Source organism: Amia ocellicauda, chromosome 2 (genome assembly GCF_036373705.1).
Source record: "Amia ocellicauda isolate fAmiCal2 chromosome 2, fAmiCal2.hap1, whole genome shotgun sequence".
Lineage (NCBI taxonomy): Eukaryota > Metazoa > Chordata > Actinopteri > Amiiformes > Amiidae > Amia > Amia ocellicauda.
This window is the reverse complement of record NC_089851.1, coordinates 46,397,055-46,421,929: the sequence shown is the minus strand read 5'-3', so window position 1 is coordinate 46,421,929 and position 24,875 is coordinate 46,397,055. Positions and strand designations below refer to the sequence as shown.

Here is a 24,875-nt window from a genome sequence, read left to right as displayed (position 1 = left end):
CATGTAGTCACGTCTTAGTGCTTGATGGCTTACAGGCCCCTTATTTTCAGATGTTTGGAAATGGTCTCTGAAGAGGAAATCCTTTGCCTTCTCACCACAGTTCTTAATGATGTGACCCACTCCCACCTCTTTAAAGCAATAATACTCACATTATTACCAGTAAAGGAAATATAGATGTGTGTGTGTGTGATTATTATTAGTAATTTGTTTTATGGGTTTAAGTTGGGATTTATTCATTTACCTAAAAATATTTTCATTTCTTGGAATGTCATACCCATTTCCTATGTGTTTGTTATTAATTGAAGCGTCTCTCTCCTCCCCAGTTCATGGCTCAGTTGAAGCTGATGGACTACAGCCTGCTGGTGGGCATTCACGACGTGGAGAAGGCCGAGCAGGAGGAGATGGAGTGCGAGGAGAATGACGGGGAGGATGACGTCGAGAGCGATGGCACGCACCCCATTGGGACCCCCCCAGACAGCCCCAGCAACACCCTGGACAGCTCCAAGCCCATGGGACCCGGAGAGTTCGACCCCACCATCGATGTTTACGCCATTAAGAGCCATGACAGTAAGCCCTGCCAGCTTCTGCGTACAAATGCAATTCAGACACACAACAAGTAATCTGTCAAGTGATATCCTATAGTGAAATCCTGGGGTAAATTAGTCATCAGCAATGCAACACAATGAAGTGAATTTTTTCTATTGGAGAAACAAATTGCTCTTTTATTTTTTGGGCGGGTTTAAATAGATTCAATAATAATTAAATAGCTTGAATACATTTTAAATAAGAGCAACAGAATGTTAGGTATCCTAAGAGTTGTTCCATTCCCTTTCAGGACAGAGTAAACGGTATTACAGCAAGATTGCATTTATGGAGAACAACCTGACTATGACTTTGGCAAAACTAGTTGACAACCAGAATGTATGATATTCACCCTTTTAAAGAAGAAAGATGTTTGTGCTGAATGGCAACACTCATATAACTGTCGTCCGTAGATCTGTGTCTGTTTTGTTTTGTTTATTAATTATGATTATTATCTTGTACTTGTTAGATGCCCCGAGGAAAGAAGTTTACTTCATGGCAATAATTGACATTCTCACACATTACGACGCAAAGAAGAAGGCCGCCCACGCAGCCAAGACTGTCAAGCATGGGGTGAGTGGGACAGCAGGCAGAGCAGCCAGCACAGAGTCACTGTTGGTGTGATTAACTGCCGAGCTGGAGTGGTCGGGCGGGCAGGGAGGGAGCTGCAGTAATCCAAGCGGGAGAGAACCAGGGTCTGGACAAGCAGCTGAGTCAAGTAGTTGGTGAGGAAGGGGCAGATTCAGCATATGTAGCTCAGGAAGAATCAGCAACCGCGTGTCAGAGCGGAGATGGGAGTAGGATAGAGTGGGGTCAAGGGTGACTCCAAGATTCTTAATGGAAGAAGAGGGAGAGAGTGTAGTAGATTCCAGGGGAATAGAGATGGAGAGATCAGTAAAAGGTGAGAGGGGGGAGGGAAAGATTTGGAAAGGTTAAGCTTGAGATGATGAGTGCATTCAGGAGCAGAGAGAGAAACAGGAAGAGGTGTGAGAGGAGATGAGAGGGCCAGAAGAGACGAAAGAAAGGATGATCTGGACATCATCTGCATAGATGTGCTAGGAGAACCCATAGGATGCGATGAGGGGGCCCAGAGAGTGGGTGTAGAGCGAGGACAGGAGGGTGCCCAGGACAGAGCCTTGGGGTACGCATGTGAGGAGAGTGTGGATAAAGATCACTTGGTTGGTATGGCTGTTGAGGTAGGAGGAGAAACGGGCAAGAGCAGTGCCAGAGATTCCAAGGTCAGCAAGGGAGGAGAAGAGAATGGAGTTGAATAGATGGTAATTGAGCTGTTGCACAAACAATATTTCACCTCCTCTCACTGTTAATGCAAATCTGTAAGGATTAAAAATGGCTATTTGATAATTGGAAATAACTGGCAAAAACATACTTTTGAAAGAGTATCAGTTGGAAAGAATTCCAAAGACGGGAGTTTCAGTCAATCAGCTTTGTTTTCTAATTAATTCATTAGACCCTGAGTCTGATTAGGTCTGCAAAGCCTGTTGATTTTCCTGGTTACAAGCCATTATATTACCCACCAAAAGAAGGGGAGCAGGTAGTGATACATAAATAAAACAGCCAATAAAACAATTATACAGTTTTACATGACAGGTGATCCTGGAGAGATTCCTTCAAGGTCTGTTCTATCTCCAGCCAGAAGCTTTATCTTGTCTTGTGGGTACTGTGCTGCTTGGTACCTATTATCCAAGTTTCGGCAATAAGTCAGTGTGCTTCTGCTCACACTCACACAGACTAAATATTTTTTGTGTGTGCGTGTTTATATATACAGAGGGAAAAAAGTATTTGATCCCCTGCTGATTTTGTACATTTGCCCACTGACAAAGAAATGATCAGTATATAATTTTAATGGTAGGTGTATTTTAACAGTGAGAGACAGAATAACAACAACAAAATCCAGAAAAACGCATTTCAAAAAAGTTATAAATTGATTTGCATGTTAATGAGGGAAATAAGTATTTGACCCCTTCGACTTAGTACTTGGTGGCAAAACCCTTGTTGGCAATCACACAGGTCAGACGTTTCTTGTAGTTGGCCACCAGGTTTGCACACATCTCAGGAGGGATTTTGTCCCACTCCTCTTTGCAGATCCTCTCCAAGTCATTGAGGTTGCGAGGCTGACGTTTGGCAACTCGAACCTTCAGCTCCCTCCAGAGATTTTCTACGGGATTAAGGTCTGGAGACTGGCTAGGCCACTCCAGGACCTTAATGTGCTTCTTCTTGAGCCACTCCTTTGTTGCCTTGGCTGTGTGTTTTGGGTCATTGTCATGCTGGAATACCCATCCATGACCCATTTTCAATGCCCTGGCTGAGGGAAGGAGGTTCTCACCCAAGATTTGATGGTACATGGCCCCATCCATCGTCCCTTTGATGCGGTCCAGTTGTCCTGTCCCCTTAGCAGAAAAACACCCCCAAAGCATAATGTTTCCACCTCCATGTTTGACGGTGGGGAGGGTGTTCTTGTGGTCATTCCTCCTCCTCCAAACACGGTGAGTTGAGTTGATGCCACAGAGCTGGATTTTGGTCTCATCTGACCACAAGACTTTCACCCAGTTCTCCTCTGAATCATTCAGATGTTCATTGGCAAACTTCAGACGGGCCTGTACATGTGCTTTCTTGAGCAGGGGGACCTTGCGGGTGCTGCAGGATTTCAGTCCTTCACGGCGTAGTGTGTTACCAATTGTTTTCTTGGTGACTATGGTCCCAGCTGCCCTGAGTTCATTAACAACATCCTCCCGTGTAGTTCTGGGCTGATTCCTCACCGTTCTCATGATCATTGAAACTCCACGAGGTGAGATCTTGCATGGAGCCCCAGACCAAGGGAGACTGACAGTTATTTTGTGTTTCTTCCATTTGCGAATAATCGCACCAACTGTTGTCACCTTCTCACCAAGCTGCTTGGCGATGGTCTTGTAGCCCATTCCAGCCTTGTGTAGGTCTACAATCTTGTCCCTGACATCCTTGGACAGCTCTTTGGTCTTTGCTATGGTGCAGAGTTTGGAATCTAATTGATTGATTGCTTCTGTGGACAGGTGTCTTTTATACAGGTAACGAGCTGAGATTAGGAGCAATCACTTTAAGAGAGTGCTCCTAATCTCAGCTCGTTACCTGTATAAAAGACACCTGGGAGCCAGAAATCTTGCTGATTGATAGGGGATCAAATACTTATTTCCCTCACTGTGTGTGTGTGTGTGTGTGTATATATATATATATATATATATATATATATATATATATATAAAGGTATATAAAGGTAATAATTATACATTAAGAACAGCAATTATATATTTATATAAGAAAAGCAAGGATTATACATATTTGGGTCAGTGACGAATAAGGATTTTAAAATGGTAAAAACATTTAATTAGTTTAAAATACAAATCAAAGCGCTCTCTGCCTTCAGTAGAATGTTATGTAGATATTTGTATTTATTTATGAAAATAAGCATTTATAATTTTTTATTATAAATCATATGATTTCTAATATTAAAAAATGTCATACCGGATAACAATGATATGGTTTGACTTTAGTTTTTTGTCAGCATAGAGTGAGTTATAAGTATTCACAGTTTGATCTCAACAAACCTATTCAGCTCAGGAAAAAAATATATATATATCACAATTTTCGTAACATTTTAACTATTGTTAAGGTTATACAGGAAACATGTAAACATATGCCATTTAAAAAAAGAAGTGTGATGTCAGTGTCAGGAACTCATGCGCCACCCGCGGAACACAGGAGCCGTTGATGCCTGCTGGTTAGACCGGCTAACGCAGGGCAACATGAGCTCTACTGTGCTGACAAATATACACAGCTGAACATGAGAGCCTGCTCACGTGCTTACCACTGAGGGCAGCAGCAGCAGACTCTTGCTCTATGGCACACAGCCATCGACTGGAAGGCATAGTCCGGTGGAAGGGAAGACACTGTTCAATAGCTCCCTCAGGATGCACTTAACAGAGGCAGACTGGGAGAGGAAAGGCAGGAGCCAGAGCCCGTAGGCTACTGGGGCTCGACTGCAGCCAACACTGGGTTCCCAATGGAAGGGACCATCACATCCAACCTGTAGAACCGGACAAATTTAAGATGCGAGGCCCAAGCTGCAGCCACACAAATGTCTGCCAAGGGGGCGCCTTGAAAAAGGGCCCACGATGTGGCAACGCCTCGAATCGAGTGGGCCACCAGGTGTTCAGGCAACAGGGTCCCGGTGGACTCGTAGGCCATGGTAATGATGTCCACAATCCAATGCGAGAGGCGCTGCTTTGAAAGAGCCTGGCCCTGTGTCCGTGCTCTGTGCATCCGTCCTTAGTGCATTCCAAATAGCACCTGAGGGCCCACACAGGGCAGAGCAGGTGAAGCCGACTCTCTTGCTATGAAGCAAAGGGAGGAGGATGAAAAGCCATCAACTCAATAGTCCTGTTGACATGGAATGGAGACAGCACTTTCAGGAGGAACGCAGGGTTAGGCCGTAACGTGACCCTGGAGCGACCTCCCGCAAAACGGACACACGATGGGTGTACGGACAGGGCGTGTAACTCACTTATGCGTTTTGCAGAGGTGATTGCCAGCAAAAACACAGTCTTAAGTGACACCAGCTTCAGCTCAGCTGAGTTAAGTGGCTCAAATGGGGCTTGGGAAAGTGCGTCCAGCACTACATCAAGGCGCCATGCGAGCAGTGAAAGTGTGCAAGGAGGCCTCAGCCGTCGAACTCCCTTTAAAAACTGCCAAGAAATTAGACCCAGGGGGCTCGCCATCAATCCGGACATGACATGTGGAGATGGCCACCAGATACACTTTGAGCGTGGATGGGGACTTGACCTAGTCCAACAGCTCCTGTAATTTGTAAATTGTAATTTGACCCCAGTGGGGCAATTAATTGGGTGTTGACCACCGTCTTGGCACCAGGTGCTAAACGTCTGCCAGTAGTAGGAATACTGTGACCTCATAGATGGCGCTCACACTGACTGAATAGTGGCTACTACCGCGTCTGACAGACCCCAGGCAATATGTTGTTCCCACTCAGGGGCCAGGCCCAGAGCTGGAGGAGTCCCGGATTGGGGTGCCAAAGTATGCCCTGCACCTGGGACAAGAAGTCCGCTCTCACTGGGAGCTGCCAAGGCTCTATGCGGAGGAGGGCGATCAGGTCTGCGAACCAGAATCTGCGAGGCCACCGTGGGGCTATCAGCAGAATTGTCACTTGTTCTCTCCTCACCTTCTCCAGGACCACCAGGAGAATGGGGAATGGTGGGAACGCATAAAGGAGACAGCGCGGCCATTTGTGGTCAATTCGTAGAGGCGGCCTAAAATCAGGTTGTGTATTCCTGAACCTGCTCCCTCAAGTGAGAACAAACCAGCCAGTTATCTAGATAGTTGAGGACGCGGACCCCCTGACAACACAAGGGGGCTAACACAACGTCCATGCCCTTGGAAAAAGTGCATGGGGCTAGCGACAGGCCAAAGGGGAGAACAGCGAACTCGAACGCTCGGCCCTCGAATGCGAAGCGGAGAAACTTCCTGTGCGCCTGCACATTGGGGATATGAAAGTGCGCATCTTTCAGATCTACCGTGGTGAACCAGTCGCCGGGCTTGAAGCGCAACACCTTGAGGTGGCGGTTCAGGTGCCTCAGATCCAAGATGGGGCGGAAACCGACACCTTTCTTGGGCACAAGGAAGTATGGGGAATAGAATCCCTCGTGGTGCCCCGGCAGGGGCACTTCACAGCGCACACACTGCAACGGGTCCCTCACTCGTGTCCACACCATGCCTCCATGCCTCCACACCATGAAAGGGGGTTGGATGTGTCTGAAACTGCAGGGAGTAGCCAACTGATATAATTTGGAGCACCCAAGAGTTTTGGGTGCTGAGTTGCCAATTTGAGAGTTGCCGGGAGGTGTAAGGGTGGGCCAGAGGCTTCTGGAACGCCTCAGGGACGGGGCTCGGGTGGTGGTGGTGGTGGTGGTGGAGGAGGTGGGGTCGGGCCAGTCCCCTCCTACCACAAGCTGCCATGGCTGCCGGGGGCCAGGGTGGCAAGCCTGGAGGGGTGCCTGCCTGCCAGTGAGACACTGGCGGAGATTGGGAGCTGAGCGGGGCTGTGGCCTGGGCTGTGGCTGGGACTCCCCTCGGACTCCAGTGGCGCGGTGTGAGCCAGCGGTGGAGCCTCATTGTGTGGCGGGGGGCGGCACCTGTTGCACTGCCTGCGCTGCCCTTTGTGGCCAGGAGAGCACAAATTTGGTCCATCCTGCTGTTTAAGGCATGGATGGCCTCATCACGCTTCCTGTCCAAAGAGTATGACCTTCATTGCTGTCAGCACGGCGGGGAGGAGGCAGCGGACGACCCAGAAGAGGGGGACGGAGCCCATGGGTGTCGCTCCACTGCTCTTTCCTGTCATTCATGTGCACGTGTGGGGGCACATGCGCTCCACGGGCACAGCAGGTGGGGGGGGCAGCTGCAGCGGGTTTAGGTGGAGACGCAAGCGCAGGAGGCGCGGCTGTCTCCAGCACTACAACCCTGCTGGAGGAGGCAGAGGGGCTCGGGGAGAGGCGGAGATCCAGTGCCCGTGAGACCCCCTCGTCACTCGCTGGAGTGGGAGACCTTCGGGTGCGTGGTTATTGCGTCGGCGCCCGGTGGAACGGGAGACCCGGAAGTCGCGGCCAAATCGTGCCCGCTGTCAGTGCCCAGATAGACGGGGCATAGGACTCCCCACTCCAGGCGGGCAAGCAGCACAGTGGCGGAGGCGAGAGGAGCTCATCACCGAACGCACAGGGAAACATGCAGCGGAGGTCGGTCAGTGTTTGCACCAGGGATACACAACAACTGAAACGCCGCAGCAACAAGTGGAGCACCTAGCGGGCCTGCCGCTGTAAGTGCGTCTCCACCTGGCAACGTTTATAAACACGGGGGCACTGTAACACCAAACAAATGCAACCTTGCTGTTGCCGGACTGAATGCTGTGTATGCCGAGCACCAGGTGCTGGATACAAGTGCCGCATAGGCCTGTAGGCTTAACCACCCTTCAGTATCAAACCTTTGAGTGGTTGCTTTTTGAAAGTGTGCTGGTGTAATTTATTTCAAATATAGATGCAATTCTCTCGGACTGACCATTTTTCTAAATGATTCAGTCTTGGTTTAATACTGTTTTATAATACATAGAAACCTTGTCGAAACTGTCCCAACATGATGATAGTTCAGTGCAACTTGCAGTGAGCAGTTATTTCCATATAAAGATATTATAACATACTGGAAATGTTTGAAATATCCCTATTCATCTAAAAAGGTCATGCCCCTGCCTAGCAACTAATTAATCAATTATGGAATTATCCCAGTGGATTGTAAAAGGACTGTTCAGTAATCCCTCAATTACTTCCCACAACCACAGGGATGAAACGATCTTTAAGCTCTTCAGTCGGTTTAATTGTGGTATGTTGCTCTTTTCTTACAGATGAGGAACTTTTAATAGTTCAATCGGCCTTAAGAAATTGTGCCAGAGTAAATAGAATGGGGAAAAAAGGGTCTTCTGGTTCTAGCTTTAATTGTAGTACAGACCTGAAACACAGGTGAATCTGTACTATATTGTACAGGACTGTACGGATTCGTTGGATGGATCACGTAGCCCACATACCTTTGTGGAGCCCAGGGAGAAGTGTGAGATTCGGCCAGTCACTGACACTGTTGAGTAGTTGAGTTCTCCGAGATCTGGAATGGAGCAAGATGCAGCAGATGCTGCTTCCCTCCAGCCGTGGAGTCAGACACTGCTGGATTAGAGCTGGGCTGGTATTCGTCAGTATTGATGACGTTCCAAATGTGGCCAACGCCAAGGAAAAAGAGTTGTGGTTGTGCTTTGTTGTTGTCATTTTTGTGGGCTTGTTGTTGTGATTGTGTGTGGCGAAAATACCATTTCACAAAACCTTTTCCTCTCCTCTTCTCGCAGGCCGGCGCCGAGATCTCCACTGTGAACCCAGAGCAGTACTCCAAGAGGTTCTACGACTTCATTACCAACATCCTGACATAGCCCGCCGCCGCTGTCAGCACACAGGGGCACAGGGACAGAGGGGCTGCAGGAGGGTGGCAGCCAGGCCCGGGGCTCAGCCTGGGACGACCTTTCTCAGAGCAGCTACAGCCGTGGCCAGCGCAGCCTTGTGTGCTCATCTCTGTGGGACTAGAAGGGTGACAAGATTGAGGGAATTGGCTTCAAACTGCTTCCTGATGCTCCCAGCATACTACTTGCTATCGCTGATTTTTTTTTTTTTTTTTTTTTTTATAAATAAGAAGAGAAGAAGGATGATCATCTTTACATAAGACTGCACTTCAGTGACACCACTCAAACAAAACAAAAATAGGTCATCGGTGAATAATAGAGAAGGCCTAATGGATTGCACAACAGAAACAGGCACCTGACACGAGAGGCCGACAGTGACAGTGACCACGAGACGCATGTGAATTGCTAGGACGAGCGCTCGGACAGACAGACCCGGAGATCTGTGTTCCAGTTTGCTTGAACTTGAAAGATTATAACCCAGTATTCATGCAGCTCATGCTCTGCGCGCTGCTTTCCATGCCTTTCATATCACCTCCTTCCTGCTTCCCAAAGCACTCGCTTCATGGGAGAGGTCAATATTTCGAACAATCAACAGAACCATCGGTTATGTTCCCCTGCTGGGAATTTTCTTTTTTTGTTTTGTTTTACCAGGTAAAACATTTTTTTTTATTTATGTATTTTTTATTATGTCTATAAAATGAATTGTTGCCCCCCACATTGCCAAAACTGTGTTTCCCAAGATGCACTGCAATTATCCAAACTCACCTTGCATTTGTTTATGCTATTTTGAAGAGGGGTAAAAACCCTGTCAGCCGTGAATCTTGCCGTTATTTTGCATCACTATCTGGCTTTCACTTTCCTTCTTTGTAGCAGTTCCATGTTAATAATTGCAGCACCTTTATTATTTTGGTTGCTCGGGACACCTCAAACTGTAGGAACAGTAGAAAAATCACTTCTTAAAATCTAAGTCACAAATTGGGATATTCTGCACATTTTCAAAGTCACCCAAATCTTTATGCATATGATCTTAATAACATTTACAAGGAGAATGCACCATGAATAAAAAGGACATTATTAAACATAGTTTTAGGCAAGGAAATTAAAATGTCCTAAAGACTATGCATATTTTTATTTATTTTTTTTACCCACACAAAAGGCTTGTAAGCGTTTATATATAAATACATATATTTTTACATTCCATTTTTAATAGCAAATAGCCATTGTAAGCATTTAAAATAACCTCTCACCCACAATGGCTGATTGTCCTGAAATATGAAGGATTTTGATCTTTAAAAATTCAACGCAAAAATACTGAAGTACTGTAACAGAAGTAAGTTGCCTAAAACTATGAGATTCATAGTTTTATTTTAATATGATACGGAAACATTTTTGTTTTGTTTTTATATTTTATTTGGAATATAATTTGCTGAATTATGCTAAGCATGCTTTATACTGTGTTCTAAAACATATACACTGTGCAATAGCTGTGCCTTTTTAATTCAATTTCAGTTTTTATTACTCTTGTTTTCTTTTTCTTTTTTTTAACAAAAGTAAAATCTTATTTTATAAAAACTGGGAATTCTGCTAGAATTCCCCAGGATTTTATTTCTCTTTTGTGATGAAGACGCTCATTTAAATTTAGGGGGGAAAGTAAAGGGTTCAACCACACGTCTTTTGAAGGGTTTACTTTAAAGTTAAAACCAGAAAAAGGTGGTACCATTCTTTATCCTTTTAGGGAGGATGGAATTATACATTGTGGCTTTAAAGTTAATAGACTTTATCATTTTGTTATTGTCTTAATACTGATATTTCAATTACAGTTTTAGTTGCCACAATTATTACATATGTTTCCAAATTGTATAATGAATTTACAGACTTCTGCATGATTCAAAACGTTTTAAGAAACTCTGATAACCCCAGTTTGTGCCGAGGAGGTGCCCAAAGCGTATAGATTAGCCTTTAAGAAAAACAAAGCAGTTAACTTACTGCAATGTTAAATTTGACTTACAGCCATGAAAAACGTTTTTTGGGCTCTTTCAAATCAATATGTAGGAGTACAAAAATCGCTTTTGTGGGACAGACCTTTTTTGGTGGACCAACAAAGCCTGAGTATTTCAGGATTGTGCCGTTTCCAGTCCCTTAAGTTGCACTTGAATTAGAAGTTTCCCTTCAAAGATGAAGCAAATGATTGTTGTAGCAATGTATGAACTTCAATGTTGTTTTTTCCATATAGAGGAAAATCATCAAATATTCTGTGCAGCCATGGACTTAACTTGGTCAAGGTTGTCAGCAGTTAAAGCAGATCCTCTGTTCTTTCAGTCATTACAAATAGACCTGGCCTTTTCACGTTCATTTTCCTTTGCCTAATCCAAGCTAGTCGCCTGTTACTGTTTTCTCAATGAACATGGTTTTGTTACCCTTGATCTACTGATGATAACATACTTGTAATGTAAATTTACAGTAAATGTATTATGTATTTTGAAGATGGAGAGAAAAAAAAAGAACAAAATGATACTGTTACATTTTTATTGTGTTAGTTTATTTTCCAACCATTTGACTTGGTCAACTTTATTTCAACTTTCCTGTGACTTGCAGTGGTAGTTCAAGTTGCCATTAAATAAACCATGTGTTAAAAGAACAAGGAATTGTAGCAGTACCTTGAAGATCTCCAGTGTGGCTGGTATGTGTTTAAATGCTTCAAGCGGCTTGAAAAATGCACATAGATTATTGTCTGTAATAGTCTTCATTATTGTGAATAAACTCTTTAGGGTGAGGCTGCCTAACAATGTTTGCTGTAATACTACTAGACTACACTCCATCCATAAACATTGCTCAATAAAATAAAGCACTTTGTCAGCTCAGTGTGGTCTCCACATCAGTGTATGTTCTGTTCCCTTTTTTTGTAACACCTTCAATAACACAGTGGTTGTCCTCCACTGTGACGTGCAGTGTGTAGTACACTGTGACTGACTAAGACTTAGCCTGAAAAGTCTCACCCCCAGGCTAAATTACAATTTAAGTTTACCTTTCCATTGAAACTGCTTACCTGAGACTACGGCAACACTTGTCACTGATGCTGACTGGTGGAGCCTCCCATTGGCTCTCACACACCCCGCTCTCCCGCCTACTGGCAATCCCCCAAAACCTCAAGACCCCTCCCCAAAGAGTTCAATAACCAATCCAGTCATCTGTTTAGGTTTTGCGGGAGGTCCTCCTCCAATATGCATACGTTTCTGCTTAAATATTTGTATTTGCACATTTTTTACAGACACAGGTTGACACAATTTTTTATTTTATCCCACATTGATGTTTCAGTGTGTTAGTGCAAGTTTTTGAAAATTACTCCCAAAGAAGATATTGTTCTGCATATTTCAATAACTAGCATAGATTTCCAGTTACTGTGAACTGGGATTGTCACTATTTTAGAGAAGCGTCCGCCATGTTTTCTTTTTTTTTTTTTTTCTTCAAGTGTCTTAAAATTCCCAGAATGTGTTGTGTGATTAAGTAAGAAAATACTGTTTTATGCAACAGTTTTAAATGGATTGTCTATTGTTAGTATGACATAATTATACTGAGACAAAGTATTGATATGTACTGTTCTCCCAGTGCAGAGTTTCTGCTTGTGAACGTTGTTTTGTGGTTAGGAGGGAAATTCAGATCCCTTCTTGAGCATTTAAGAAACCAATGCCTGAAGACTTGCATGGACATCCCGTGTTGTATCACCCATTGTTTGCTGTCCCTTTCTGGTCTGTGCCAACCACTGTGAAAAGCAATACTGGTCTCAGCAGCTGAAATAGTGCTAAAATCACCACAGAGAAAATGTAACTCCCTTGAATATTGTGGTTTGTACATGTCAAGAGAGGAGAAAAAGAAGGCCCAAAAAGCCCTTCTTTGGGAAGTGCTCCAAAAATGGACAGACACACACCAGGAACCCAGAACAGATGCAGGGATTCCTGTTCTTGAGCAGTTCCTGTCTTCTCTTCCTCAGGATATCCAGACTTTGAGCAGAAAGAACATAATCCTTACAAAAAAAAAAAAAACATGGACTGCTCTTCTCCATGATAGGGTTTCTGTCCTGGGAGAGATGGAAGCAGGCTGAGCAAGCTGCTGGAGAGCCACAGTGTCGTCTCCTGTTTCAGCTACCAAAAATGAGAGCAAGAAAAATGCTAGAATCGGTCTTACGTTTGCCAGGGAAGACTGAGCTAATAGTTGTTTGGCAATTGTGATCATGTATGTCCTTTGAATCAGTCAAGTCAAGGTATGAAAGGTTTTCACCTATTTTGAAGACAAAGCAAACAAAAAACAACGGACTCAGCAATCATAAGTGAGTAGTGGCTGGATTTGGAATTGGAAGTAAACCCTCCCTGTCTGGAATTGCAAATTGTTAATCAGCTGGACTTACTGCGGATCTTAAAGACACCAGGGGGATCCATACTTGCCAACATGTGCCCTCTCAAGCCAACTAACTCTAAATCATAAAATGAATATTCAACAGGAAACAAAATGGCGTCTCTGCCAGGGCACGTGCCTGGCTCATCTCTGGCCTGGGAGTCAGTGGAGTCAATTAACAGTAGCACAAACTACCAAAACACTCTATTGAGGGCAGTGAATCCTATTGAGCAAAGGTCCAGTTTGAAGCCTACATCCAGTTAGTAAGTTTTATCTTCTATTTAAGTGGAATTACCATTCTGTCATGTTTCTCAGTCCTGGACTGTGCTGACTCCCGTCTTCTGGTTTTCATTACAATCACACTCTACAGCTGGGAATTATTGATTCAACCATTAATTGAACTGTCTTAATTCTGTATTCTTGATTTGTTTTCTGCACTCTGTACTTGATTGCCAAAATGCTCTGCTGAGACACGGAGCAGACATCAAGCAGATGGAAAATGCAGGCAGTAATTAGATTCCCCATTATAACTATTGTTATTTCTTCTTTATTCAGCTTGTTAATTTCCACTGATCTGGTTTAAACAGAATTGAATTTGAAACCGCACGAGTGGGTCTATGCTGACCTATGTTTGTTAAGAATCCAATGCATCTGAATGCTCTCAAAACAGTTTGAATGAAATTAAAAAGAGAAAAATGAATGCACAGGCACTATACCCATATAGACAATCATAGGAGATTGCGAGAATACATTTGTCAAACTCCAGCACTGAACATTTCTCTTATAACTTACAAACTATATTGTTTAGAGTGTGTCTTTTTCTTCAACTGAAATGCAAGGATTTCAGTAGAAGTGCTGCAGTATTAACACAGCTCTGTTTAGTCCTGCAGCCTCTCAGTAGTGACAGGAAGAAAAATGACAGGCGTTTGTCAGAGCCTGATGCCTCAGCATAAGCAGCTGTGTGTGCTGCTGTTGGAGGTCGGGCTGAGCGTGGCTTTGTCTGGTCACAGTTTTGGTGGGAGGATATTTTGGAGACACATTTCAGGCAGCGGACCCTTCCCTCTGGAACATAAAGCCATTATGAGACACGGAGCCAAGGCTGGGTCTCCATGATCGTCCACAGTTCAAATGTGTGCAGCTGCTTTCTGCATTCCTAGGGGCTAAATGCAATACAGGACACTTTCACCCAGCCCTCCCAGATTCCTTCCTGCCATTATTTATTGTAGGGTAAAGTCCAATTATTTCTGTTTTCCCTCTTCAAGGCATTACGCTTGCTCAGAGTGGTGCATGGGGGTGCTTTTTTTGTTGACCCACTGCACCCTGAAGGTAACTGAATTGTAGGGTAGGAGCAGTGGGGTCGGCTAAAGAATTTATTCATGCAGTAGATAAGTGATGAATGTGGGGAAGGGGGGGGGTAAATCTCAAAGAGGCAAGCAAATAGAAATGTGCAGCGTGGAGGGACCCCAGGACTCTCGGCAAGGGAAAACATGACAAGTGCTGTGCTTTAGCACTTTGTAGTCGATTGCCAAAGGGTCTCTCTGGCCCAGACTTGACAGGACAGCCCTGCTGAAACTTGCTCAATTCTGCCTCCTATCGCCACTCGCTCTGCACACTCTCACTTCTGTGTCCAGATGTTTCCTTTGGTGAAAAATGTCAAACTAATAATAATAATCATAACAAACCCTCCCATGTATGTTGTATGCTATATATGCTACACACCAGCAAAGCTTAATGGGGGTTGTTTTATATAATAATATGACTTACCTACATACAATACAATACCGGCTGTATGTTAGCAGTGAGCCATATGTGCGTACACTACCCTTCCCAAATAGTGACCCGTACAGACTTTCCTCAGGAAATTAGATATTCTGATTTGTATAGGGATTTTCTCAATTTTAAGAAAATTTTGTGAATCCCTGAAACCATACAAACCACATTCTAAATGCCGTCTTGTTTACTTTTCTATTCTCCACAGGTTTTTGCATCAAATTGATGCGTAAAATTGACCGCAAGCAAAACTGCAGTATTTTTAGAAGACTCAGACAATACTGACACAGGAAACATCTAATCTAAAAGATTAGGGCGGTAGTTTGCAGTGTTAGACCAGTAGGTGGCTCACTGGCCTCTGAATAAGAACTTCCATATCAATGCTGCAATATGGTGACTGATATACAGTTAGATCCATAAATATTTGGACAGTGACACAATTGTCATCATTTTGGCTCTGTACGCCAGCACAATGGATTTGAAAGGAAACAATGTGTAGATGCTTTAAGTGTAGATTTTCATCTTTAAATTAAGGGTAGTTACATCCAAATTGGTTAAATAGTGTAGGAATTACACCCATTTTTATAGGTGGTTCCCCCAGTTTTAGGGGCTCAAAAGTATTTGGACAAACTAACATAATCTTGAATTAAGTTGTGAGTTTAATTACTTGGTTGCAAATCCTTTGCAGTCAATGACTGTCTGAAGTCTGGATCCCATAGACATCACCAGATGCTGGGTTTCTTCCCTGGTGATGCTCTGCCAGCCCTGTACTGTGGCTGTCTTTAGTTCCTGCTTGTTCTTGTGGTGTTTTGCATTCAGTTTTGCCTTAGAAATCAAAACAAACCAATCAGAGAGATAGCAAAAACATCAGGTGTGGCCAAATCAACTATTTGGTACATTCTTAAAAAGAAAGAATGCACTGGTGAGCTCAGGAACACCAAAAGGCCCGGAAGACCACAGACAACAGCTGTGGTGGATGACAGAAGAATTATTTCCCTGGTGAAGAAAGACCCCTTCACAACATTTGGCCAGATCAAGAACACCCTCCAGGAGGTAGAGTATCTGTGTCAAAGTCAACAATCAAGAGAAGACTTCACCAGAGTAAACACACAGGGTTTACCACAAGATGTAAACAGGAAACAGGAAGACCAGATTAGAGTTTGACAAAAACAACATATAAAGAACTCTGTACAGTTCTGGAACAACATCCTATTTATAGATGAAACAAAGATCAACTTGTACCAGAATGATGGGAAGAGAAGAGTATGGAGAAGGGAAGGAACTGCTCATGATCTGAAGCCTACCACCTCATCTGTGACGCATGTTATGGCATGGGCATGTATGACTGCCATGGGAACTGGTTCCCTTGTATTTATTGATGATGTGACTGCAGACAAAAGCAGCAGGATGAATTCTGAAGTGTTTAGGGCTATATTATCTGCTCAGATTCAGCCAAATGCTTCAAAACTCATTGGACGGTACTTCACAGTGCAGATGGACAATAACCCGAAGCATACTGTGAAAGCAACCCAAGACTTTTTTAAGGTGAAGAAGTGGAATGTTCTGCAATGGCCAAGTCAATCACCAGACCTGAATCCAATTGAGCAGCATTTCACTTGCTGAAGTCAAAACTGAAGGCAAAACCCACCAACAACAAGCAGGAACTAAAAACTGCTGCAGTGCAGGCCTGGCAGAGCATCACCAGGGAAGAAACCCAGCATCTGGTGATGTCTATGGGTTCCAGACTTCAGACCGTCATTGACTGCAAAGGATTTGCAATCAAGTAATGAAACTCACAATTTAATTCATGATTATGTTAGTTTGTCCAATAACTTTTGAGCACCTAAAATTGAGGGGACCACATATAACAATGGGTGTAATTCCTACACTCTTCACCCAATTTGGATGTAACTACCCTCAAATTAAAGATGAAAGTCTACACTTAAACCACATCTTGTTTCCTTTCAAATCCATTGTGGTGGCGTACAGAGCCAAAATGAAGATTATTGTGTCACTGTCCAAATATTTATGGACCTAACTACATATATACAGATGGGTGACAAAGAAAAAAAACATCTCTGTAGACCAGTGCCTATGGTACCCCAATAATGACCCCTCTTTCAAAGTCACTCACATCCTTTCCTCTTGCCATCTTGATCCAAAATCAAGGTCAACTGGGCCTGTTCAGCATTTTTATACATGCCACCAAGCATGATAGGCTGTTAATTGCGTAATTGTATCATGCAGTACACCTGTTTGGATGCATCTGCATTCGTTATGTTCCTCCACTCATTTATTCAGGTTTTTCCTTTAATTTGTCATCCGTCACCTTCCAGGCCTAGACCAGATCACAGGCTTGCAATCCGGCCATGACAGTTCTGTTGCTGGAGGTTTGTTGAGCTGGAACACCAGTTTAACTGCAGATCCAGACAGGCCAAATGTTAAAAGATCACAATATGTTACAGAAATTGCTGTTGTCATAAACACACATACACACACACACACACACACAATATATATATATATATATATATATATATATATATATATATATATATATATATATATACACACACCGATCAGTGAATAACACTGATAATCTCGTTATAGTGGGTGGGATATATCAGGCAGCAAGTGAACATTTTGTCCTCAAAGTTGATGTGTTAGAAGCAGGAAAAATTGGCAAGCGTAAGGATATGAGCGACTTTGACAAGGGCCAAATTGTAATGGCTAGATGACTGGGTCAGAGCATCTCCAAAACTGCAGCTCTTGTGAGGTGTTCCCGGTCTGCAGTGGTGTGATGCATGCTAGGTATAAATGATCAAAAACTACAGCATATTTTTGACAAAAGTCTTTCAGCTATTTGAAAAGAAAAGAAAACTGCAGCAGCTTTTCAGACAGCTGGAGTCTCAGTTGCTTTTGTCTCAAATGTTGGGTAACAACATTTATAATAATTGAAAGCTGATGTACATTAATACCCATTTTTATTCAATTCCTATACAATCTATATGTTATATAATATATACAGAACATGTAAGGCATGAACAATACTTTATATTACTCATTCAAGGCAGCTGATTTAATGTGAAACTATTTCCATGGCAATGCATTTTCTAATTACAAACATCTGCTTTGGGGACAAGAATAACGCTGGCCTCCTCAGAATGAACCGTGGAAACCGTCTGAACTGACTGCAGGTTTGACTGTAACTGATGTGGGAGAGAGATTAATTGGGATCGTACAGGTAATTATGAGCACAGCTCAAACGGGGCTGATCGAGTTCACTGGGATAAATGGCCCTCAGGACACTGGCTATACCATCGCTCCTCAAATGAAGGAAATTCATACTTTTAAAAATAAACAATGATATTTAGCTGATCTTCCATCTGAACAGAAAATGTGTTTCTTTGTGATATTTGTAGTATGCCTTTTCCCCCTTTTTCTATATGAAGGAACACATGACTTGCATTTCAAAAACAAAGCTGTGAAATATTCAACCTGGTCTCACTAGAAATACGTGCGCAGAGCAATGAAATGTGTTCAGTTTTCCATGCCTTGTATGTTATTTTTATATGTTATCAGAAGGGTTTGTGGAATTACAATGACTTTGAATGTTACTCTCGCTTTTTTAAACTGAATACCTATGATGACACTATTGACTGTAAACATTTGACAGTGAAGTAAAATAAGAAGTAGAGGTACACTGAATAGAGCTACATATAGGTCTTGTAGGCTAATTTTATATCCCAAACAAGACCTACTTGTTAATATAGAATGCAAAAATGTCAGCCCTTTCACTTTTGACAAAAATAAACACTGTGCAAGCAGATAGATTAACTCACATGAATTGCACCTATATTGTACTGAGCCCACAGTAATGAGTTTTAATTTTATACTGTATGTCAGGTAGCTAGTTCTAACACAAAGGATATAAAGTGAAGTTGCCCTATTTTGTTTTTTAAAGCAATTGCATTGGTGCATTGGTCAGTTAGAAATAATAACTAAAGTAAATATAGAATAGAGTGTTTTCAAACTATAAACCAAGATGGCCAATGTTAACACAGAAAAAAGAGGACTGGTTTCACATGAATGAAGAACAGCATACTTTTAAAAGCTGAACATTAAAACGTTACAGATCACACAATACTGTGTGTGTGTGTGTGTGTGTGTGTTCCTTGTACAGTGTTTACGGTGAACAGTGTCATCCTACCGTATGTATTCAGCTTGATAATATGCTTTTCAAAGCACAACTTTTCAAAATATAATTTTAAACATATCCCTTTTTAAAAAGTAATGTGCTAAAAGTATACTGGGTCAAATAGTATACTAATAGTATACAATTTTTGGCCAAGTAAACTTTTAGTACAGTACTTTTTAACAAGGGATATTAAATGTCACATTGTTTTGTTTGTCCTATCAAACTAGCCATGCTACAGCTAACTTCCATTGCTATTTTTTAATATTTAAAATATACTTGATATAAAAAAGTGATTGGCTGCATAAAATATGATTGACAGTTACGCCAATGACCAATGCCACCGTGTCGAATCATGCGTGGGCGTGGCTTGTCCGGAGAGGGATTGTGTTTCGAAGTAACTCCTCCACACCAGCACTACAGGTATGGTCTTATTGATCTATATTTTTGTTGATGGATATTTTAAGTCCTCCTAACATGCACTTTTATTCAGAATTGGGCATCATGTTTTGTTTTTTAATTTTCCCAAAGCTCGGCGTAAATGTGCCGAATTTAGTAGCTATGAATTATTTATTTGGAAAACAAAAATCAGCTTGGCCTGGAATTGGAAGGAAAATCGCCAAAATTAATGTTAAAATAAACCAATGTGAAATGTGGAATTGTGAGGGAAATGCCAAATTATTATGAATACTCGTCTAAAACCCCATTCTCACTGAAACAATGGCCGGCAACGTGTCCGAGCGAATGGATCCGGAATATGATTGCCGGGAAATTCAGCGTCAAGTCCTTGCGTGTTGACGCAGTAGCTGACGCAACCAATCAGAATAGGGGCGCATTTTTGCGACCACGACACGACCAGGTTAAACCACCTTTGAACAAGAACTTCTTACTGAAACGAGAAACGGACCGGGTTGTTAGAAATGTCGGAGGTTGAAAATAATATAGTCCCAGCAATTCTGAGTGTTATTGATGAACTAACAGCTTGGCGTATGTAATGCTAACTATTGTCACACATGTCAGAAGTTATGTACCAATAAGTCATACAAAAGTTGCTGGCAATTTTCCGGCATTTCAGATTGAATGGGGCTTAAGTAGTAGATTTAAACAGGATAGACTTTAATTTATCTGCGCGTGTGTGACGTCAGCACAGGAGTGGACAATCCTTGTTTTACAGGCTTGGTGTTCTGTAGGTTTATAAATATTTGATTTGCTTTACTAGACGTTTTGTGTTGTCTAAAGACTTTTGCTCAAAATAAATATGGAGTAGAAATTAGAGGCACAGTATTGCATTCAGAGAGTACTACACTTGTGTGTTAAATTCAGGTGAATATATTTTGGAATAGAAAATTATCCTTTAGTTAATCTCAGTACATTTACAATCAGTAAATATACTATCATGGGTGATTTTATCAGTCTTCATATTCTAGAAAAACACTTATTTTAATCCTGGCTAATGAGGACAATAGAGGACTGATTGCATAGGTTGGGGACTCTTCACACCTCGTCTCACACATTCTGGGCCTTTGGAAATGTGTGAGGATGTTTGAAGTGAGATTTTGAATGTTTTAATGCTCCTTGTCCAAGTTAGCGCCCCACCTGCCCTTGTTCTTATTGGACCACCGCTTGCTAATATGATATAAAACAGCCTCATTCCTTGTTTTTAAGCTTTGTTTGCAAACATCGGTACCTGGTGAGTGTGCTGCATATGTTGTGTAAGGAAATGTGCCTTTATTTATGAATACATATATATATATATATATATATATATATATACACTCACCTAAAGGATTATTAGGAACACCTGTTCAATTTCTCATTAATGCAATTATCTAACCAACCAATCACATGGCAGTTGCTTCAATGCAATTAGGGGTGTGGTCCTGGTCAAGACAATCTCCTGAACTCCAAACTGAATGTCTGAATGGGAAAGAAAGGTGATTTAAGCAATTTTGAGCGTGGCATGGTTGTTGGTGCCAGACGGGCCGGTCTGAGTATTTCACAATCTGCTCAGTTACTGGGATTTTCACGCACAACCATTTCTAGGGTTTACAAAGCATGGTGTGAAAAGGGAAAAACATCCAGTATGCGGCAGTCCTGTGGGCGAAAATGCCTTGTTGATGCTAGAGGTCAGAGGAGAATGGGCCGACTGATTCAAGCTGATAGAAGAGCAACTTTGACTGAATTGACCACTCGTTACAACCGAGGTATGCAGCAAAGCATTTGTGAAGCCACAACACGTACAACCTTGAGGCGGATGGGCTACAACAGCAGAAGACCCCACCGGGTACCACTCATCTCCACTACAAATAGGAAAAAGAGGCTACAATTTGCACAAGCTCACCAAAATTGGACAGTTGAAGACTGGAAAAATGTTGCCTGGTCTGATGAGTCTCGATTTCTGTTGAGACATTCAGATGGTAGAGTCAGAATTTGGCGTAAACAGAATGAGAACATGGATCCATCATGCCTTGTTACCACTGTGCAGGCTGGTGGTGGTGGTGTAATGGTGTGGGGGATGTTTTCTTGGCACACTTTAGGCCCCTTAGTGCCAATTGGGCATCGTTTAAATGCCACGGCCTACCTGAGCATTGTTTCTGACCATGTCCATCCCTTTATGACCACCATGTACCCATCCTCTGATGGCTACTTCCAGCAGGATAATGCACCATGTCACAAAGGTCGAATCATTTCAAATTGGTTTCTTGAACATGACAATTAGTTCACTGTACTAAACTGGCCCCTACAGTCACCAGATCTCAACCCAATAGAGCATCTTTGGGATGTGGTGGAACGGGAGCTTCGTGCCCTGGATGTGCATCCCATAAATCTCCATCAACTGCAAGATGCAATCCTATCAATATGGGTCAACATTTCTAAAGAATGCTTTCAGCACCTTGTTGAATCAATGCCACGTAGAATTAAGGCAGTTCTGAAGGCGAAAGCGGGTCAAACACAGTATTAGTATGGTGTTCCTAATAATCCTTTAGGTGAGTGTATATATATATATATATATATATATAAACTATTTTGCTGTGTAAAATATGTCATTAGCAGTAATGTGCTATGTTCTTATTCTATGATAGGATATTGTGTTCTGATGGGCTTTGTGTTGTTTCAGACCTGTTAAAAAGACATCAAATGAAGGCAAAGCACCCTCTGAGCAACAGTCCAAAGCCCACAGGAACTTGACCAACAAATGAATGTTGCAGAAAACAGCTGGAAATAAAGAGGTATTCAAATATTGTTTGGGATACAGAAATACTTGTATTTACTTTTGTTTGTGTGTATGTGTTACTAATTTAACAACATACATAACAGTAATACAGAGATCAGATACATTATTTAGCGTTGATCCCAAATTACAGTTGATTTTGTACTAAAATAATTTAGAAATATTTTCTGACTAAGCTTAATCATGTTGATCTGTTTCTCTTCAAGACAAAAAAGAAAATAGGTCAAAGCAAAGCAACACCGATCCTAAATGTTCTTAAAAGAAAAGGGAGCATGAAGGAAAATTGGTGTTTCTAAATTCCAAAAGATCCCAGAAGACCGCTTTTTTCAATCCTATACAGCTTTGTTCATAGTATTGTATTCAATTGCAAATATTTTATGTTTTTGTATGTATTAGTATTGATTCAAACAATATGAATATCTATAGTAGGAAGGTATATAAACAGTTGTGTAAAGTTATTTTGTATTGCCTTTTTACAGGAGCACAGTCCTGTCTTTTTGTCACAAATCAAGGAAGTACATTTGCAAGTCTTCCAATCCCAGAGGATCCAATTGAAAAGTTCCCTTCAATCTGAATACCTTTCAATATATTTTCTTTTCACTACATTGTAAGGGTCTGTCAAATTTCACCTTTTCTTATTCACATACTAAAGCAAGGGGTTGTAATTATTAATTGCTATACTTTCAGTATAATAATTACATCCACAGAAGATCATTCACGCTAATTTAAAAGTCTTGAAACAATTTAAACATTGTTAACACAATTTTAAACTACTCCATGTGGTTTCAGTAAACAGCTGTACTACTATGTGGCCAGAGACTGGACAGAGCAATTAAATGCATACAGAACACTAATTATAAAGCTCAGTGTTAGCCTCTAATAAACATGTGCCTTAAACATTAACCCTCCAAACACTTTTGTTCAGCGCTTTCGGTTTGTACCCACAATAGCCTGAGAAAGCTTGCTCTAATGGAACTACATGACAAATACCTCAGCTTAAGATATTTGCAGCCCACAGAAAACTGTCATATTCTGTAAAAATCAAAAGCACAATACTATCGTAACCTTGCTACAAGTTAAGCAGTCACTTAATGAAGATCCTCTGCCATGCAACATGTCTACTGCTCTGAGAACCTGATTTTGAGATGTAATCAGAAAGAAAATAAAAGAAATCTGAAATCTACATGATTTCTTCAGCACTTCCAATGATGTAGTTTAGTGAAACAAGGGGCGTAAAACATAACCCTTCACATCACATTAACTTTGACACCTTTACTCAGCACAGAAATTGCAGGCAGAAACCAGACAGACAGTGATCCAATCAAGATTCCATTGCCATCAGCTTGTAGCCCACAAGTTCACATTATTTGTGTTTTGTATGTGCCGATAGAGAGCTTCAAGGAGGTGTTGGCTGCTCCACTAAAGACACGAAACAGCAGTTAAAAGCTGTCTTGCCTTACTCTTGGCCTTTGTCTTTGGCGTGCTTCTCATTGGCTCTGAAGTGCAGGGCTCAATGCTGTTTACTTTGTGTAAATATTCTAGCTGTATGAAACCAACTATTGTTTTTGTTATTGTTGCCTTTAAAACCCTAGCAATCCCATTAGTGCATTTTGCCTCAAAGGACACAAGAAATCAGAGATGATAGAAACCCGCCTTCCAAATTGCTGGCTATATTTTGAAAGTGAAATAGCCCTTTGGTGAATCTCTGGTTATGTGGTCACAGCAAGGCTTTTGAGGTACCCAAATTTTGAATTAGTGCTGAAATTACAAAGCTGACATGGTTTATTTGTTTTGTTCCACTTTCGAAAAAAAATAAAACTGAGTAAGTCTGCATGCTGTATGCAAACCATTACAGTGTTTTTTTAAGAAATACTTCAACAGCTACTACAAATGTCCTTAGGTTGTTTTTTCATTATTATTATTGCACAGAGTTAAACCACAGCACACATCATTCAGTTTCTTGGCGCTTGCAAACTTGCCATGGCCAAACAAAAACGCAGACAGCCTCAATAAGCGAGATCCTGTCTGCTCCTATGATGTAATGTGCGGGACTCCGCAGGGACCGGGGCCCCGCGGTTACCATGGCAACCCCGACACCATCCAGGCGGGACGTGCGGGGGACTGCGGGTCAGCACTGATCCGGCTCCCTGGAGACTTCATTCACCGAAGATCATTGCGATAATAGACCCGCATTTAGAATGACGTTCAACAATACCGCGATTGTGCATAGATTGTATACTAACATTACTAACATGCAGTCTGAGTTCTGCACTGCGCACCAGTGTTCCCAACCAGTTACTGAGAACACGACGTTAACGCACAACTTCATCACAAATGATGGGGAGGTATGTAAAATAGACACTGAATCAGAAAATCATGTAGGACCAGCATCAAATGAATGCAGTAACTGAGATCTCTGCCAGTCGCCTCTATATGAATTTATTGATACACATTTTAAATGTTTAACTTAAATTAATGTAAGCCTATTATTGGTGCTGTCAAGTTTAGTCATATTAGACCAAACCGAAACTAATATGTTTAAATCATGCGATTCAATAGAATGTAGAAATCCTTTCATTTTCATGCGGTTTTCAGTTTGGCAGTTCATGTTAAATTTGTGTTTATAGTCGTCCAGCGGTTTACCATTAAAATTTCAA

General features: G+C 42.0%; 1 protein-coding gene across 2 annotated transcripts in view; it reads left to right on the top strand.

The window, feature by feature from the left end:
• pip4k2ab (phosphatidylinositol-5-phosphate 4-kinase, type II, alpha b) overlaps positions 1–11,493 on the top strand; it is an 87,308-nt gene extending 75,815 nt beyond the window's left edge. For both annotated transcript variants that reach the window (XM_066724752.1, XM_066724746.1), the window contains 3 exons: positions 324–567; positions 1,052–1,155; positions 8,525–11,493. In XM_066724752.1, the coding sequence (XP_066580849.1) occupies positions 324–567; positions 1,052–1,155; positions 8,525–8,605 (429 nt within the window). In that variant the 3' untranslated portion in view covers positions 8,606–11,493. The remainder of the gene's footprint in view (positions 1–323; positions 568–1,051; positions 1,156–8,524) is intronic.
• The last annotated feature ends 13,382 nt before the right edge of the window (positions 11,494–24,875 follow it).